This window comes from Sprattus sprattus (assembly GCF_963457725.1).
Source record: "Sprattus sprattus genome assembly, chromosome: 15".
Classification (NCBI taxonomy): domain Eukaryota; kingdom Metazoa; phylum Chordata; class Actinopteri; order Clupeiformes; family Clupeidae; genus Sprattus; species Sprattus sprattus.
In genome coordinates, this window is record NC_137913.1 from 23,477,136 (window position 1) to 23,494,635 (window position 17,500).

The window sequence follows — 17,500 nt, forward strand, 5'->3', positions numbered from 1 at the left end:
TACCTAAGAAGGTGCTGGATATGAACTCTGACACCTGGTTCCCCGACCGGCTCATCTCCGACAGATGGGTGAGCTCTCTGTTCAACATCCTCTTGAACTACAGGGGGAGAAAGCATGGGTGTCAAAAACATATGGCATCCTGTCTGCCATGCAGCTATTCTGAACTCCTCCTGAGAAGAGTTCTGAGAAAAAAAATGTGTCTAACATATGCCGAGATTATAACATAATCGACATGATTGCCAAAAAGCAATATCCATAAAATGAATATACTGAAAACGATATAAGCCACAGGGAACAAACTAAGATTTCACAGGTTTTAATTTGCAGGTCATATAAGGAAGGAAAGCAGTCAATGCATTTGTCTGTAAATTACATATATACAGATGTATTTGTGCACACACATTTTGAGAAATTTGGATTTTGTGAGCATTGAGAAATGACTGCATCTTTTCTTTTAGCTCATGAAACATTATTGTGTTCATATTTTTGTTCAGTGTAGCTAGACCTTTCAATATATCACAAATCACATATCAGTAACTGCGTCAATATAAACTCAGGGCATGAAGAAATAAGGCTCAAGGGGCATGGGCAAATAACAATTTTGATAAATAGCATTAATCAAAAATGAAATGAAACCATTTTAAAACTTAATCAAGTAACTCAACTTGTGGATGAGAGCAATGTGACCATACTGTATTATACATTTGTCCATGTAAGATAAGCTTCAGTTGGCCTCAAAACTCTGTTAAGGGAGCACACCTTAATTCTATCAAAGCTATCCTATCCAGAGCCATCAAGTTGCCTTTGTACACCAGATTTTCTGAAACGGCGAGATAAAATAAAATACAGTAAATACCAAAATATCCTAATCTGCTGAAAAGATAATTTCACAATGATATTAAAATGAACTGTGGCCCATTAGGATTAATTTCGTGAAACTAGTCAAGAATGCTCTCGTCATCATCTCCCATGGTCACATACGCCATGGAACCATAGAAAAAAAAATAGCTCAGCTTCGAGCTTAATTTAGCAACACAAATTCCACACACACACCTTCAGAGACACACACACACACACACACATGCACGCAGATTTGAGACAGTATGGGGTCAGATATAGCAGACGTTCAGAGAGAGGGGGGTGGAAGCGATGACAAGTAGGTAGAGAGGGGGCTGGAGGGAGAGCATTCAGCCATGAGACTCAGGAAACAATGAAAAATCACTTTCAGCTGTCGGGGTCCTGCCCCACCAACACCTCAGCAGAACACATTACATCACATTAACCAAGGTTTACAGAAATTACTAAATCTAGTGATTCAAGACTCAATTCAAGTTAATCTGTCAGTCAATCAATTCATCACCTGCCTTCTACTGCCAATCTATCTATATATCAAGCAATCACTCAACATTTCTCTCCCCCTCTCTCTTTCTCTCTCTGTGTCTGTATATCCAAATGTATCCCTGATATTCTCCATCATGAGGTTATTTTCTGCTCAAGCATCAAGACGCCGTTTACCTTTATATATCCCCATGACACTGTTAGCAGGTAGTTTGTGTCAGGCATTTTGAAAAACCAGCTAGTCCACATTTAACAGAACACTCGTCTTAAGATGAAGTAGTGACACTAGGCTGAAAGCAAAAGGTCGCGAAGTGCCTCAGCATCTCATTGCTGCAGCAACACGGAGTCCATCATCAATATCCTTTTTGTGTGGTACCCAGCCTGATCCCGGACCAGAGACTCCACATATTCCTATTCACATATCCATCTGCGCAGGGAGAATATCCCATTTTTTAAAAGATCCAACATTCAAGCCCAGGTTTGCAGTGAACTAAAGTGAAGAGGCATTCCTCGGCCACCAGCGCGTGTGCCTGGACGTAGACAGCAAGAGTGATGCGAGGGTAGAGATGCGGTAGCTGGAGGCAGGGCAGCGTGTCCTCCAGTGAACGGCTTCCAAATAAGGCTGCACTGCCTCACACCGTCACGCATGTAGAGAAGGTGGAGTGTGGGTGGGGCAGCGGGGTGGCGGGGGGTGTACAACCAGCAGCAGTGCGTGGTTCGCTCAAACTCAGCCCTACCAATCAAATGGCTCAGGGTGAGGTCATGCTCATGGCTGATTGGTGGAGCTGAGCTGGGGGCGGAGGGCTGGTCTAAGGAGAGAGTCACTGTGGTTCCTCCCCCCTCTCCTCCTCCTCCCCATCTATTCTCCTGCTGCTGCTGCTGTGCAGCGCAGTGTGAGATGGTGACAGCTCTGTTTGAGAGGGCTCTGCTCTGCCCAGACGCGTAGTCACATAACACACACTCACGGTGTCTATGTGTGTGTATTTATATATATATATATATATACATATATATATTAGGGATGCACCGATGCATCGGCCGTACATCGGTATCGGCCGATGTTTGCCTCTTTTAATGTTATCGGCCTATCGGTAATAAACTTGACTTTCACCGATGGTACTGGCCGATGTTTATGGCAGGCAGTTTTTAAAGAAAAATATTGTATTATATTCGTTTTAATCTTGAATTTATATGGCATTCCATAAGGGTTTATGCTTGTGTTTTGTAAGGCTGCATTGCAAGCATCTGTTTACAGTTGAAATGATGTCTTGATGCCTGGTGATATTATATTAAATAAAGTTTAGTTAAACTAAAGATTGTTTCATAAATCTGAATTTGTGCTCATTCAAAATTAAGAGTGATAAAGGGCTGACATAATTTAACACATTGCTTTTTAGATAATGATTTCATTATTTTCCTGGCACAAAAGGGTGAATGAATAACAACAAAAACAAAATAAACAAATATCGGTATCGGCTATATTGTTGTTTTGAACATCGGTATCGGTATCGGCCAAGAATTTCCATATCGGTGCAACCCTAATATATATATATGTATATAGTATGTGTATGTGTTGTTTGTATCTCGTTCATATACTGTATATATTTATGTGTGTGTTGTAAAGTGTGAGCTGTGTGTAGGTCTGTAGGTTGTGCTGAAACAGTACTTATGTGCCTATATCTACAAGCAGACATCAACACATCTGCTCCTGTGCGTGCAAGTGGCTTTGTCATGAGGATGAGGTCATTTCCATGACATGAGTTGATGAAAATAAGGAATTGTCTCATCGTTGAAATATTGAGCCAGGTTAGTGATTCACAGCCCTTTCTCAGAGGGCCAAACAAGAGGGAACATACAGTATGATTTGGCGTCAATGTGCAAAAGCCATTAAAATAGAAAGACACACTGGGGGGTTGGGTAGGTAAACACTAATGAATAAGTTATAGCTGCACTGTTAGCGCCACTTGAGATATGATTGAATTAAAAGGGCTTTTTCAGTATTTATGACTGAGTGAGACAGTATAACTGGCTGCAATCAGTGGCTCTCCGGAGGGGGGAACAAATGGAGATGACTTCATTTTGAAACCTTGATGAGGCACACTGACTTGAGATATGATGAGGGCTCATAATGTCTTCTGCACAAGGTTAAAAGGGTTACGGATCTCTTGGCAGCAGTGTAGGGGGGGGGGGGAATAAAATCTGAAAAAGCATAGACGTAAATCATCCTCTGCGTCTCTCTGGCTTTACGTGCCATAAAGGGCTCATGCTCTAGCAGCTCAATGATGTAAGATAACAAAAAGGAAGACCAGGCTTGGATAACTGCTCTGTGATGATATTAGTCAACTTGCAGAAGAGGAAAGTCATTAGTTTGTTCCAATGACAGTCCCTTCAGTGTTTGTTAAGTTGATGAGATATAGTGTGATGGAATATGATGTCTGTACTCTATTTGGAAGATTTCTGTAGGAAGTGGTTAGCATTGTAGCAGCTCTTCTTTACTTGAGAGGCTAAAAAAACGTCACAAAGCTGCTGGATGTCGGTATAATAATAAAAAACAACAACTCTGTGATGACTTCACACCTTCACTCTCCAGGGAGTGCCCACAGCATTCTGGGTAATTTACAGCTTCGGTAAAACAGATGAGGCAGTCCAGTCTCCAGCTATGATAGATATGACACCTTTTTCCCTTCCCTCCCTTCTTCCTTTTTTTTAAACACCTCTCACCCAGTAATAGACCACTGTCCCACAAGAACACAGACAGTCCGGGTTTCTATTGTTAGTCCAGCAGGGAGGTGTGAATACACTCCTGTGATCATCAATGAGAAAACAAAAAACACCATGCCATATTTAGCTGAGGCTTCTGGTGTGGAGTGTTTTGGGTAGCATGTAACCCAAACAGTTATTCCATCCAGAACGCTGGTGGCAGGTTACACACAGCCACACCTGAAGGCCTGGCACATTCAAATTGATCTCTGGTGAAATGGAGGAGAAAACTTTAGGGAGCTATACCTCACGCTTTTATGTGATCCTCATCCTCTGTATATTTTCAGGCTACAGTGAAGTCTTCGTTCATGTTCCATGCCCGTGTGTGTGTGTGTGTGTGTGTGTGTGTAGTGGAGGTGATGGGCGGTGGTCAAGACTCATTTGGTTCATAAAGTCCACGGTAGTGACAACAACAAATGGTGTAAACTGCTGCCCAGTAGAGCTGTGTTGAAAAAAAAATCGATTTTCCGATTTTTAATCGATTCGCATAATAATGACCGATTATCGATTCGTACGTCCAAAGATCGAATTTTTTAAATGTTTTAAATTCCCAGTAGGAATCCACTGTTGCAGATATAGTCACCTCAATGATGTCCTCCATTTATTGTCCTGAATTATCTTTCTTGAAGGTAGATTGACCCTTAACCTTTTCATCAGTCTTCCAGCCATCAGTAACTACCAATACTTGTAAGATTTGCTGTTTAATATTGATATAATACTAGTTTTAATATGTTGCTTCTCTACACAGTCATGAAGTGAAGGAAACGGTTCAAATACATTTTTCATTTTTAATAACATTAACCCCCGGATCGAATCGAAATCGGATCGAATCGGAAATCAGATCGAAATCGGATCGAATCGGATGGAATCTGAGAAAATCGGGGGAAAAAAAATCGATTCTGAAACTTAAAAATCGGAATCGAATCGATTCTTGAAATTTGAATCGAAACCCAGCTCTACTGCCCAGGGACTGCCATAGCTTTCAGCAACATAAATCCCTGTTATGACAATCTGGCAGCAAACTTTTGTGGGATAACAAATAACAGGACCCTGTTTTACATCTGGCAGCAAACTTTTGTAGGATAACAAATAACAGGACTTTTTGTATAAACTCATTGAGAAATCGGATTGTATCGGATTTATTCACAGTACAATGAACAGTATCTGATGAACAGTTACCGATTACTGATTTAACTTCCGCTGCCAGCCTAGGGGTCCTCCGCATCCCCGGCATCAGCCAGGGGGGTTCCTCCACACCACCGGCCAGAGGGGCTGCATTGCCACCACTGCCAACCAGAGGGTTCTTCACACTTCTCCTGTCTCAGTGCAGGTTCTCTACGTTGCCCATGCCATCTAAAGGATCTTTACCGGCTGGAACGGCCTCCTCTATGGGGGACTCAGGAACTCCAGAGACTTTTTGTTGGGTGCATGGGTTGCTAGGGAGACGACAGACTAGGCGAGTGACTGTGTTCAGATAATGGGTCTGTTCATCTGTGGTGTTCTGTCCTAGTAACGTGATTCATGTCTCTGTTTTGTGTCTGGTGTGTGTGTGTGTGTATGTGTGTGTGAGACTGTTATCATTTTGTCCATATTTATTACTGTTTGATGCCTGTGTGTTAGCCCCTGTGTTAGTTAGCGCATGTCACTGTCACTGGCTTTGTTATGTAGAAGTTAGACCTGCCTTTTGTTTCCTGTCTGTCTGTGTGTCCCAATAAAAGTCATGCAAAACAAGGGAAAAAAACATGCTGTTATCTTCTTTGAGTAACCAACCAATGTTACAATATAATCATTGTAAGTAGGTGTAGGCATACAGTATTAATGTAATGATGAACTCTCTCTATATATAATAATCTTATTCTACCTGTAATGAATGAGACCATGGCAGTGCATCGCTGCCGAGTATCACAAGCAAACAAGTATCGTGACAGGCCGTGTGTGTTGCCATGGAGACCCCAAGGCAGCTCTGTGAGTGGCTGTGATGATGTGTGTGTATGTTCCTGCAGACCTGTTTGCCTCTCCCACACCACAACGGCCAGCCTCTCTCTCTCTCTCTCTCCCTCTCTCTATATCCCTCCCTTTTCTGTCGCGCTTCTTCCTTCTAGCTTTAGATTAATTTTGATCAGTGCCGCTGGTACAGTACAAGCACCCTGGTTTTCCCCTGTGGTCTGTGGTCTCTGCTATTGCTGTGGTGAGGGGGTAGAGAGAGAGAAAGACAGAAATAGAGAGAAAGAGAGAGAGAAAGAGAGAGAGGCCTGAGAGAAAGAGAGAGAGAGTGAAATAGAGAGAGAACGACACAGCAGCTCATCAGTATGCAGAGCAGCTGGGCCCTGTGCTGGAGGTTCTGAGCATGCTCGGTGTGTGCCTGCATGACAATTTGCTGCTGTTACTGCTGTTGCTGCAAAACACTGAAGAGCAGGATGCCATAGAAACAAGGGCTGGCTTGCTACGCTACGTCTCTAGGAGGCACATAGCTAGAGTGGGCTTCGTCACATGAAGACTCAGACTCACAGACTCTCAATAACTGACATCATCGCACTACGTCAAACAGGCAGGTGCAAGTATTCCTGCTCTAGCAGACTTACAGGTGGATTGTAGAGTGAAAAGGTGAGACACAATAAGTGATAATGAGCTCATATGTGACTACAGAGCTACACCAGTAGCTAAGGCTGACCTAGGGGGAATAAATGGAATCCAAAACAGGAGTCTGTCCCCTACCACAACACTGGATTTATCCTATTGTCTATGTCTCAGTTTAAATACATATTAGATGCGATCAGGCCATCAGTGGCGTCATATGAATGCATTGAAATTAACAGCTTCTAAAAAGAATAAGAACACGCAGCCTTCCAATGGCCAGATAGCATGGAGGTGGATGTCACTTAAATAACATAATAGACTCTTTCCGTAACGGTAGCAAGTCCATTAACCAAAACAGCAATGTTGTTTTTTATAGTGACTGATGTGGAATACATGGAATACATATGTATTTTGCCCTAGCAGGACAGGACACTATAAACAAGCACACTGACTCATGACAGCTCGCTCGTGACACAAGACCCTTCCCCAGCAGGCTTAAAAACTAAACATATGTCGCCGCTTGTTTAGAACAATTCAGCAGTCTCCGTTTAACAGACAATGCATATAAATACCAATACTGCCGCAGAGCATAATGAAGCCAGATACATAAAGTAACAGCGTGTAAGGGTCATGCAGGTCTTAGACAGGGCTTACCTTGTTGGAGGCCATCTCGCTGACCGAGTGTCTGGTCTGCAGGGTCTCCAGCTGGTCCAGGCACCAGTCCAGCTCCTCCAGGGTCTCGGTGGCCAGCTTCTGGTAGGCCTCCTCTGGAAGGGGGAGAGAGGAGGGGAGAGGCGGGGGGTCAGTCCTGAGCCGCTTCAGGGGACTAGCCGCGGCCGTGCGGGGAGGCTCTCCCCCTCCTCCGCGTACCGCCATGTTGTTGGGAGCTCCTGGCTGAACGCATGGGCGGCTCTTCATGCCGAGGTGCCCTCCTCCTCAGCATGGTATAAAGGGGCCTTGTCCCCGGGCCGAGCCCCCGGTCCTGCCAGACAGACAGCAGTCCTCACCAGCGGTGGCGGCGGCGGCGGTGGTGGAGGAGGTGGCGGGAATCCAGAGGGGAGGCCCCGACCGCCGATGCTCAGCCACCACCAGTCACCACACAATGACAGCACACACAGCACAGAAGGAGCCGACGCAGGACGGGGAGAGGGTCCTATGCCCCGAAACACACACTCACACACAGGGGAAACATACAGTGTTTTCACACAGTTTACTCACACACCCACGAACACTAGCAACACACTCAAGCACAAATAGTCACAGTTCAGAGTGGTGCTGTGAATGTCGTAGATCCAGTACACTGTTTAGGCCGGTCATGTTTCCAGTCTTCCTGGAGAGTTGGTGTAGTGAGCAGGCCCATGGCGGAGCGATAGAGAGCGAGAGACAGAGAGTGTTGCGGAAACTACATCCACAACCCATCAGATGCAACAGCGTTTCAAGTCTCCGCAGTCTGGCCCACAACAAAGGAGACAGGCATGATGTGGAGTTTCCACACACACACCAAACACATCCACGTTTACATCCACACACCCTCACACATATCCACACACCATATCCATATCCAAGCTTGGCTAAAGGTAACAGAAAGCGTTGAAGGCGGCTCCTCTCCTCAGCCTAACAGGGTTAGTCACCCATGCAGAACGCAGGGACGGTCGCATCAGTTCAATTCCTACCGACAACTCCTCTCTCCCCTCCACTGCCCCCCTCCCTCCTTGCTTCCTTCTCTTTTGCTTTCTTCTTCTTTGCTCCTCCTTTAGCGAGCTCCACAAAGATGCGCGGCGAGGAGCAGGAGGCTGCTACAGCCAAATGTGAATAGGAGCGGGGGGGTCATCAGCGACGGCGCTTCCTCATGAAACAGGACCCGGAGCCTGGGAGAGGGAGAGAGGCGTGCACGCAAGACAGAGAGAGAACTAGCTGCATGGTGGCTGGGGATGAGCAGTGGGGAAATCCTGGCCTGAAGTGGAGCCGAGCGGAGTGGGAGCGGGAGTGTTTTGTGGAGTGTGTGTGTGAAGGAGACCTCTGGATCTCACAGCTCTTTCACATGCTTCCCACAGATAACATGAAAAAGCAAGGGTCTTTTTTTGGGAGGGGGTTTCTGTAAAATAACTGATTCATCAGCTTTTTTTTTTTTCATCAGCACATTAAAGTTGATCAAATGAAAGTGCTTACTGGTAGTAGCAATGCTTAAAGACAATATGTACTAGGATAATATTCTCACTTTCCAGGATTATTGAGGATTTCTTGCGCTGAAGGGTATATCTTTTGTGGGAAAACTTGAGAGAATTCCATTCGATTAGAGCTTTACAGTTTTAGAAAACTAGGAACTAGGATAACTCTATTTTTTTTTAATGAAGGGCACTTCACTATGTGACGTGTGTGTGTGAGGTGTGCGTAATGACAGGTTTAAAAAATGGGGACCAGGGTCGAGTCCGAGTCTGAGCTCAGCCTTGCCTTGTGAAAGCCCAGCAAACATCATCAGCACTCCATGGCAACGACACAACACCCCCTGTGTGACCCCAGATTCTTTCTCTCACACACTTCACTCTCTTTCTCCTTTTCACGCTTCCTCCCTTGTTCCCCCTCTCCCCCTCTCTCTTTCTCCCTCTCTCTCTGTCAGTCTCTCTCTCCTCCATTCTCCTATGGAAGTAAAGCCTGGGGTGCCACTCGTTATGAAAGGGACGGTGCTGACGTCAATGACATTCTTCTCATGCTTAGCGCGACATCAGACACCGACCCTGAGAGGCCACTCTACGCTACAGACAGCAGGGCGGGCTGCAAATCCTGGAGCGGATTGCACTCTACTGATGGACCTGGACTGTAGGACCGACAAACAGGAGAGGACCAAACCACAAATGACATTTTCACTCTGACACTTCTTAATAATGACCTGTCAAATCCAGCCAAATTCAAAGTTAACACAAGTTACTATGACTTCACCAGGGATATTGTACCAACACAGACATATCTTTTATGAACCCAATAATGTTTTGAGTTTTGGTCAAACCCAAAAAAGCTTTCTGAACCAGCAGAACAAAAGCTTGACAAATGTGTTGGATCAGATGAATTGAATATGAATGGAAAAAGGGAAATGGTGAGTGAAACCTCTTTGCACCTAGATGGTGCCAGTGACTCGTCACCGCTTCACCGATTAAAAGTATGAGGTGTTAATAACTGATCTGTGAAAAATGGGTGATGGTATCAACAAAGAGGCCAGGGATGTGGAAATGTGACTGTTTTTATATTATATTGTCATTAGTTTTTCTTTTTAGTTAAACTTTCAGTGTTTTTTCTTTCTTCTAAATTTCAGTTTAGTTTTAGATTTATGAGTATATAAGTATTTAAATTTGTATCTTGAGGAACTGTTTAGTTTCTATTTAGTTTAACCTTTCAGGTATTATGAGGTAAGCCTTGATTTACTAATAATGTGATAACATAATAGTAATGCGGGTATTACATTTCACATAAGGTTTCAAGAAATATCTTTTTAAAAAGGACATGATACTTGAGACCATCTGGAGCTCTTAGGTCAGAGTGACATTAATCCATGTCACTGCTACTCTGTATCTCGGCAGTGGACAACTTCTGCCCACACTCTGCTCACACTCGCTGTTGCTAAGGTCCCCCCTCTCTATTTTTGTCCCAGGCTATGGATAAAGTGCCTACACCCACACCTTATTGGAGCGTTTTGCTATGGGGAGATCTATAAGTAGCCCAGAGTGAGCAAAAGCAATCAATACATTGATGGACACTTGATAAATTAGGTGATTGAGGTGATAAGGGAAGCTCTTAAAGTCATATCCCCCCACACCACTTCCTCTGGCTATGCTATCAGGCGGCACTTACATTATTCCCATGTATTTTATATTGCAAAATATAAAATATAAATAAAAACAACACAAAACAGAACATGAATATGTATTTGTTACACTCTTATAAACCACGTTGCATAGAGAGTATACCAACACAGTTCTCTGAGACTCAACAGTTAAGAGTATTCCCTAGACACAACAGCAAGAGAGGAGGCTGTGACATGTCAGGCTGGTTCACATGCTACCAAGCTCATATATTACCACAATGCTGAGAGGAACTAGGGATGCTGCTCAAGGACACTGCTATTCTGGTCTTGTCAGGCCTTGACTGAAACCAATAACAAAGGTTTCACAACAAATCTAGAGTATAAACCGTTCGCTCACAGCAAGGCGGCCAAGAACTCTTTGCGCTCGGGTGAGAAATATGGGGCAATCTGTCAGCATCGTGGCACAAATCCTCTGTCAACATTTTGACGCTGAGGTGGCACACATCAAGAATTAACCCACAGTCCAGAATATATGATCCAGGGCAGGGAACAATGGCGTCATGTAGTTGAGGTTCCATTTTCCAGTGAGGTGTGTTAAATGCTGTTTACAATGAAATCCTATGTTTTTGGCACACCCAACAGGATGTTGGATGCCATGACAGCTCGGTATAAACAAACAAAGGCCTTTTAACTGTACAAGCACACAAACAATCCACATATACATACTCACACACACACACACACACACACACACACACACACACACACACACACACACACACACACACACACACACACACACACACACACACACACACACACACACAGACACACACACACACACACACACACAGACACACACACAAACACTAACATGCAGAATATCAAAATGATGACAATAATTACTGTACCTGTGATTGAGGTCTTTGTGATGGATGGGGGATTGCACATGGGCGATCTCCTATTGGAAACACATTTTTTTTGTCATTGATATAGTCATGTCAACACATTCACAGTTGTGTGCATAAGCAGGTGAACACAATTACTCACTTGTTAGAGGACCTTTCTGTTTGAACATTAGTTAACGCAGCAAAATTGTTCCGTACAGTTCTCAAACTGGCCAGAACCTGAGGGAGAGAGATGTTGGATTATGTTATATAAACAATCTAAAAGGACAGTCCCAACTACTGAGGCCTCGGTCTGATATAAAAATAGCAGTGGAGCTGAAGCTCACAGTGTGTTGAGGCCATTATTTAAACCACATTGCAACGCCATCTGGAAGTTGTCACAATCTCACACGTACGCCTGATGCTTACCTGTGCAAATGGAGTTACAATCATGTCGTCCCCATGACTGTGAAAAGAGATAAGACATTGTCTGTTACATTTCAGTTCTGATAGCACAAATTCCACATAAACATTTATTGAGTGAGCTATGGGTCAGTACATGCAATGTAAACTATAATTTAGGTCAACGGTCATGCAGATGGAGATTGTAAACTCAGTGATATAAGCTTCAGAGAACTACATCTGGAGTTGCAGGATGTAAACAATACATGGGGAGTGTGATAGCCAAACAACAGCTGAGCACACATGGCAATGCTCCGGGGCAGAACGCCAGGACAGAACAGAGCTATATATGTTATCTATAGGAGTCACGCAAGCCTCCGTGTTATCCAGACAGTGAAAATTAGCAGAAGTTGCCGGAAAATATTACATTACTTCAATATGAACTTTTAGTTGCCACTTATTGCCACCAAACATGAACAGACAACCTGTTCTGTGCTGACTGTAACACTGTGTCCTGGATGGATTACAAATACAATTTGATGCTAGAGGGACTCCCTCTGTGAGAGGTTTGGGGAGACCTTCCATCTTTATGTGATTAAGAGGATTAAATGCCTCAAAGAGAGTATTAACCACTGCTGGTGTTACTGCACAATTTTACCATGCAAGTGTCCTGGGTCCCATGGCTGCTGATCATCCAAACCACCTCAACATACACTCCACTGACCACCTCAACATGCACTTCACTGACCACCTCAACATGCACTCCACTGACCACCTCAACATCCACATCAATGACCACCTCTATCTAACAAAATGAAGCACGTTTAGAATGGGAGAGGGTGAACTTGTGTGCAAAAAGACTAGGACGTTTCCCTGGCATACGAAACAGCAAAATAAGTAAGCTGAACGCAGATGTCATCGACCATCGTTTTAAACAAACATATTTCTATTTTAGTTTTTAAATAAAAGAGGTGCATGTTTATGTCTATTATTAAGTGGAATATATTATGAGAAAAAAAGGAACAAAATCCATGCTTCCAAGTCACTTGTCAGCAATGTCACATGCATAATTTAGAAATGGATATGTTAGATGTGAAGCTTTCGGTCAATAACCCATTCACTGGAACCGGATAGCCTGCTAGGTATGTGGCAATATTCTCAAACAGCTTGTTCCCGTCAGGGCTGCTATGTGAAGTGGTAACATGATGTTCCAAAGCACACATGATGATCTGCTTACAGTACATGCACCATGCATGTTCATGAAATGGAAATTCAATGAGCCTTTAAAACAGCAGGTGGAAAGATGTTGCATTATTCAGGATCGCTGCATGTTTGGTTGGTAAAATAAACCTTGTTCTGTTACAGAATTAGGCATAACTATTTGATGTGAAATTTAATGCCAAATACAATGCAACAATGTCCACTAGTTTTTGCAATCTGACGCTCCAGCTAACTGTTGTTAAGCTCACACACTTGATAAGGTGGCTGTAATCTTCATAACATATTGCAGTTCTTCTGTACTATATTTATAACACTGTTCCATGAACTTACAAACAATAAACTCTATCTATCTGGAATAAAGTGGGCACATTTTTGCAGAATTGCCCTTGCTAACATGAATAATATAAAAGTATGCTAAAACTTCAGCACAGTGCACGTTTATTTTGCTCAATGCACTATTTCAATGATTGCAATATGTTTATTTCCCAGTTTGCACTGTGGGCTGACACAAACTGTGAAAGGGAAGAAAATGAACTAAATGTGATTTAATCAGGCAGCATAACCTAATGACTGTAGCTGAGCCCTGGCAGGAGGCTACATCTACAAGACACCTCCATGGAGATCACGAGCAATGTCCTATGCTGGAATACAGGGAGAGTAAACTCTTCCTCCCCACAAACACGCATACAAACAAACACTCACACACACACACACACACACACACAGACAGATACATTCTCCAAATTCATCAGGAACAGTGCTGATGTCTTTTTTTCCAAGACAGCAACTACCTCCGGTAGTCTCTCTGGTTTTTCGATGTAGTACTCACATGTCACTGGCGATGGAGGAGTTCCGGGACATGGACTTGGGGGACAGCTCATAGTCGCTGTCCGAGCGGTAGAGGAAAGACTCCCTCCGCTGGCTGTGCACAAAGTTGGCCTGCAGGATGAGTCCTGACCCGGGGCTGGCCATGGGGTCCAGAGGGCTGCGTCCCGACGATGTGCCATTGTCCACATCGAAGCTGCAGAAGAGAGAGGGAAAGGACACAAGAGGGGAATAAATGTACGGTTTCGGGTATTAATGTGAAAGAATGTGTAAGCTTTGCATGTACACTTCATTTATGCTGATTATGCCCGCTGTGGACTCTGAGCTGCATGTGATCCACTGAAGAAATATGTTGAATTATTTGAGGCACACAACAGGTCCTGTAACTTGTAAGCACACATGACACTGCCTTCATAAGTCAATTAAATAAACTGCAATTAAATCCGGCAGTTAACTGAAGCAATTCATATAACTGGGTTTACGAGGTGAGAGGGGAGAATACATTACAGTGACCCTATTACTCTGAATTGAGGTTCAAATACAGCTATTCATTCTTCTTTTCGGACTATTACAGGTCCCTTAAGAAGTTCTGTGGATCTCACTCAGTATATCTCAACCCCATCTCTCTATAATGTCGGCAGAGTTTCAAACACATGGCAAACAGTTTACATTTAATTTCCATTGGGTTTGCCAGACAAATTAGCTATACATTTCTATAAGCTGTAAGTGAGCTGTCTGAGGGGATTCGTATGGAAAACGAAGCACTTTCAATGCAGAATAGAAAACAAAATATAGTTTCTTTAGTTTGAGAAGACTGCATTTTAAACAAATCACTGAAACCAAAAGGGGTTCTGCCACAGTGACACAAACACTTCTTTATCCAAAATGTTGTGACTGTGAATTGCCTGTTGCCTAATATGACCTCCAGTGCTGAGCTTTAAGCCTCCAGCACCAGAGGACCTCCTGACGCAGAGGGGATCCCCTGCAGACGTATGTGCTGCGTCAGCATGCATCACCCAGGTGATCCTCTTAACTGCCGTTGCCTTAGTGGCATGGAAACCCCTCCCCCCCTGCCACGAGGGCTGATTTACAAACACAAATCCCCTCAGAGGGAGTCCCTGTATGCGTAGGACCCGTCATCATCACCATCATCATCATCGTCGGCGTCGACGTCAACTGCATGGTGAGTAACTCTGCCGTGCTAATCTGGTGCCCAGGTGATGGGGCTGGCCTTTCGCTAATCACGACACCAAAGCCTCTGCCTGCGTCGGAGCAGGGGAGGGAACAAGCTAATCAGACGCACAGGCTGAACCAGGCCATTGTGTTACATAAAAAGAAATAAGTTTCCACATTAAAATCGAGAACATGTTACTCTCGTGATGCTAATGTAAGAACTGAAAATGGGGCAGTTTTTAAAAATAGTTCGTTGTTAGTTTTGTCTACATTTGCCATACTTATTTGTTTGGAGTCAGGGGTAAAGCAGGTTTTTGGAGAGAGTTGTATTTGTGGACACACGGACAGTTGCAGACACCATGGGCACATAGTTGTTCTTGTTACTTTCTAGTTTTGCTTTGAGTCCACAGTTACACAGTTGGTGCCCTTGTAGCGTAGTGGCTGAAGGGTACACAGATGTCCTCACAAAGCCATGCCTACAACATCTGATGGCGAAATTAACATCACTTGGACCCTAGCAAACCCTCACGCATTTGCAGATGCCAAAAGTATAACCCCCCCCCCCCAAACAAGTACTTGATTGAAAACATGTCCATGCACAGACACACATGTGTTCTCCACTCCAGCCTCGCTCTCAGGGAGACTGCAATGGAGTGCTGAAGAGAGACTGGCTTAAGTAAAGTTGTTCAAAAATCAAGAAAAATGCACCAAAACTAAATGCACCATTGGTGAAATTATGAATTATCATGAAGTCCAGTTAAAACCACAAAGCGTGCATTTTGTTTATTTGTTTATTCTCCCTCTAGGTTAGGCACTATGCTACTGTTTGGTCAGAGGGTGGCACTGTGCAGCTTTTGCTCCCACTGTAAGGCCAGGTTACTCTGCGTGGTACTCGGCCTATTCTGATGCCTTTTTCCCTACTGCAGAGGTCCCTGTGGACGCTGCAACATTCAGCACAACCTAACTTTAATTAGGCTCAGCTGATCGATAGTGAACCAAAGTTAGTTGAAGAAATACAGCCACACTGGGAAGGGTGCTGGTATGACAGGATTTAATAGTCTGGGTTGAGGGAGGGTATGTCGAAGTCTAGGAGCTGGTTTCTGACTCTGCTGATGGTGAGCCTCCCACAGGTATTATCACACCACACCTACTTGGTTACAGCCTGCCCTAGCCAACTCACTGGACATGCATTATAGATGACTAGGCGTTCTGTAGTGAGTATAGCCTACCACAGCCACTGAGGCGTGATCCCACGCCAAACACATGTCCCTTTCCCCACGGGATGCCACTGACAGTTTCCTCCATGCTCAAAGTCTTTGATTTCAGATAAGCAAGAGCCTCCTGATATGGTATTTTTTCCTTCGGGCGTGGACCAAATCATGCTTCGCATCTCACACTGTGTTTGTCCACACTGTACACGCATGGTTTTATAGGCTCGTTTCATGAGACAAACAAACAACAATTCAAAACCAACAGGAAGTACTTAGAATTTTTCTAAGTAATTAAAATGTTCTGCTATCAGTCAAATAGCTCTTGACTTGCCCCAAGTGTTTTGACCTTCTGGGTCAAGCTTGGTTTCCTGGACACAGGCCTAAAGAAAGCTGGCCAAGATGCTTTCTTCCCCCCACTCCCCTCACCTCATTCCTCATTCCTTCTTTCTCTGTCTCTCTACTATTCTTCTCCATCAGGGCTCAATAACTGATCAGTGAGAGTCTCCATCTGTTCCTCTGGCTCCAGGTCACCACACACTTAGACAAGAAGCTAATGTTACCCACGTCCACATGCCTACTGTATGTGCATGTATACACTCCTCTCCATTTCTATGGAATACTGTAATTACAGTTTGGCCTTTCTGATGACATATTACAGCAGAAAGCCTGACCTTGTAATCAAAGGCAATCCAAGCTATACCACGGAGGTTCACTGCTTAGTGGCATTCTATTTTTGGCTCTGTGAATCGTAATGAGACTGTTGACTGTGGGTCATAGTCTGTATGCTCACTCCAAGCAATTTTTAACCAAACCCAATGGAGTGGTAAGACTGAATGACAAAGACGATCATACGTGTTGTACCTAAACTCTGGTAATGTTTGAAAAGAAATTAAATTAATAACATACAGTACTGTGCAAAAGTTTTAGGCAGGTGTGAAAAAATGCTGTAAACTAAGAATGCTTTCAAAAATGGAAGTGTTAACAGTTTATTTTCATCAATTCTTCATAAATTAACAAAATGCAGTGAAGGAACAGAAGAAAATTCTAAATTAAATCAATATTTGGTGTGACCACCCTTTGCCTTCAAAATAGCATCAATTCTTCCAGATACACTTGCGCAGTTTTTGAAGGAACACGGCTGGTAAATTGTTCCAAACATCTTAGAGAACTAACCACAGATCTTCTGTGGATGTAGGCTTCCTAAAATTCTTCTGTCTCTTCATGTAAACCCAGACAGACTCGATGATGTAGAGATTAGGGCTCTGTGGGGGTCATACCATCACTTGCAGGACTTTCTGTTCTTCTTTAAG

At 43.8% G+C, this 17,500-nt stretch overlaps 1 protein-coding gene across 6 annotated transcripts in view; it reads right to left on the reverse strand.

Annotated features, from left to right (window-relative positions):
* The window catches only part of pde4d (phosphodiesterase 4D, cAMP-specific), a gene marked incomplete at its 5' end in the record, with an annotated part of 110,488 nt that overhangs the window by 6,527 nt on the left and 86,461 nt on the right, over window positions 1-17,500 (reverse strand). For 5 of the 6 annotated variants that reach the window (XM_080852200.1, XM_080852201.1, XM_080852204.1 and 2 more), the window contains 6 exons: window positions 4-97; window positions 7,330-7,442; window positions 11,383-11,432; window positions 11,522-11,598; window positions 11,788-11,824; window positions 13,811-14,002. In XM_080852200.1, the coding sequence (XP_080708326.1) occupies window positions 4-97; window positions 7,330-7,442; window positions 11,383-11,432; window positions 11,522-11,598; window positions 11,788-11,824; window positions 13,811-14,002 (563 nt within the window). Of the gene's footprint in view, window positions 1-3; window positions 98-7,329; window positions 7,443-7,545; window positions 11,196-11,382; window positions 11,433-11,521; window positions 11,599-11,787; window positions 11,825-13,810; window positions 14,003-17,500 lie in introns of those variants that run through there. The other variant, XM_080852205.1, reaches the window with a different exon arrangement.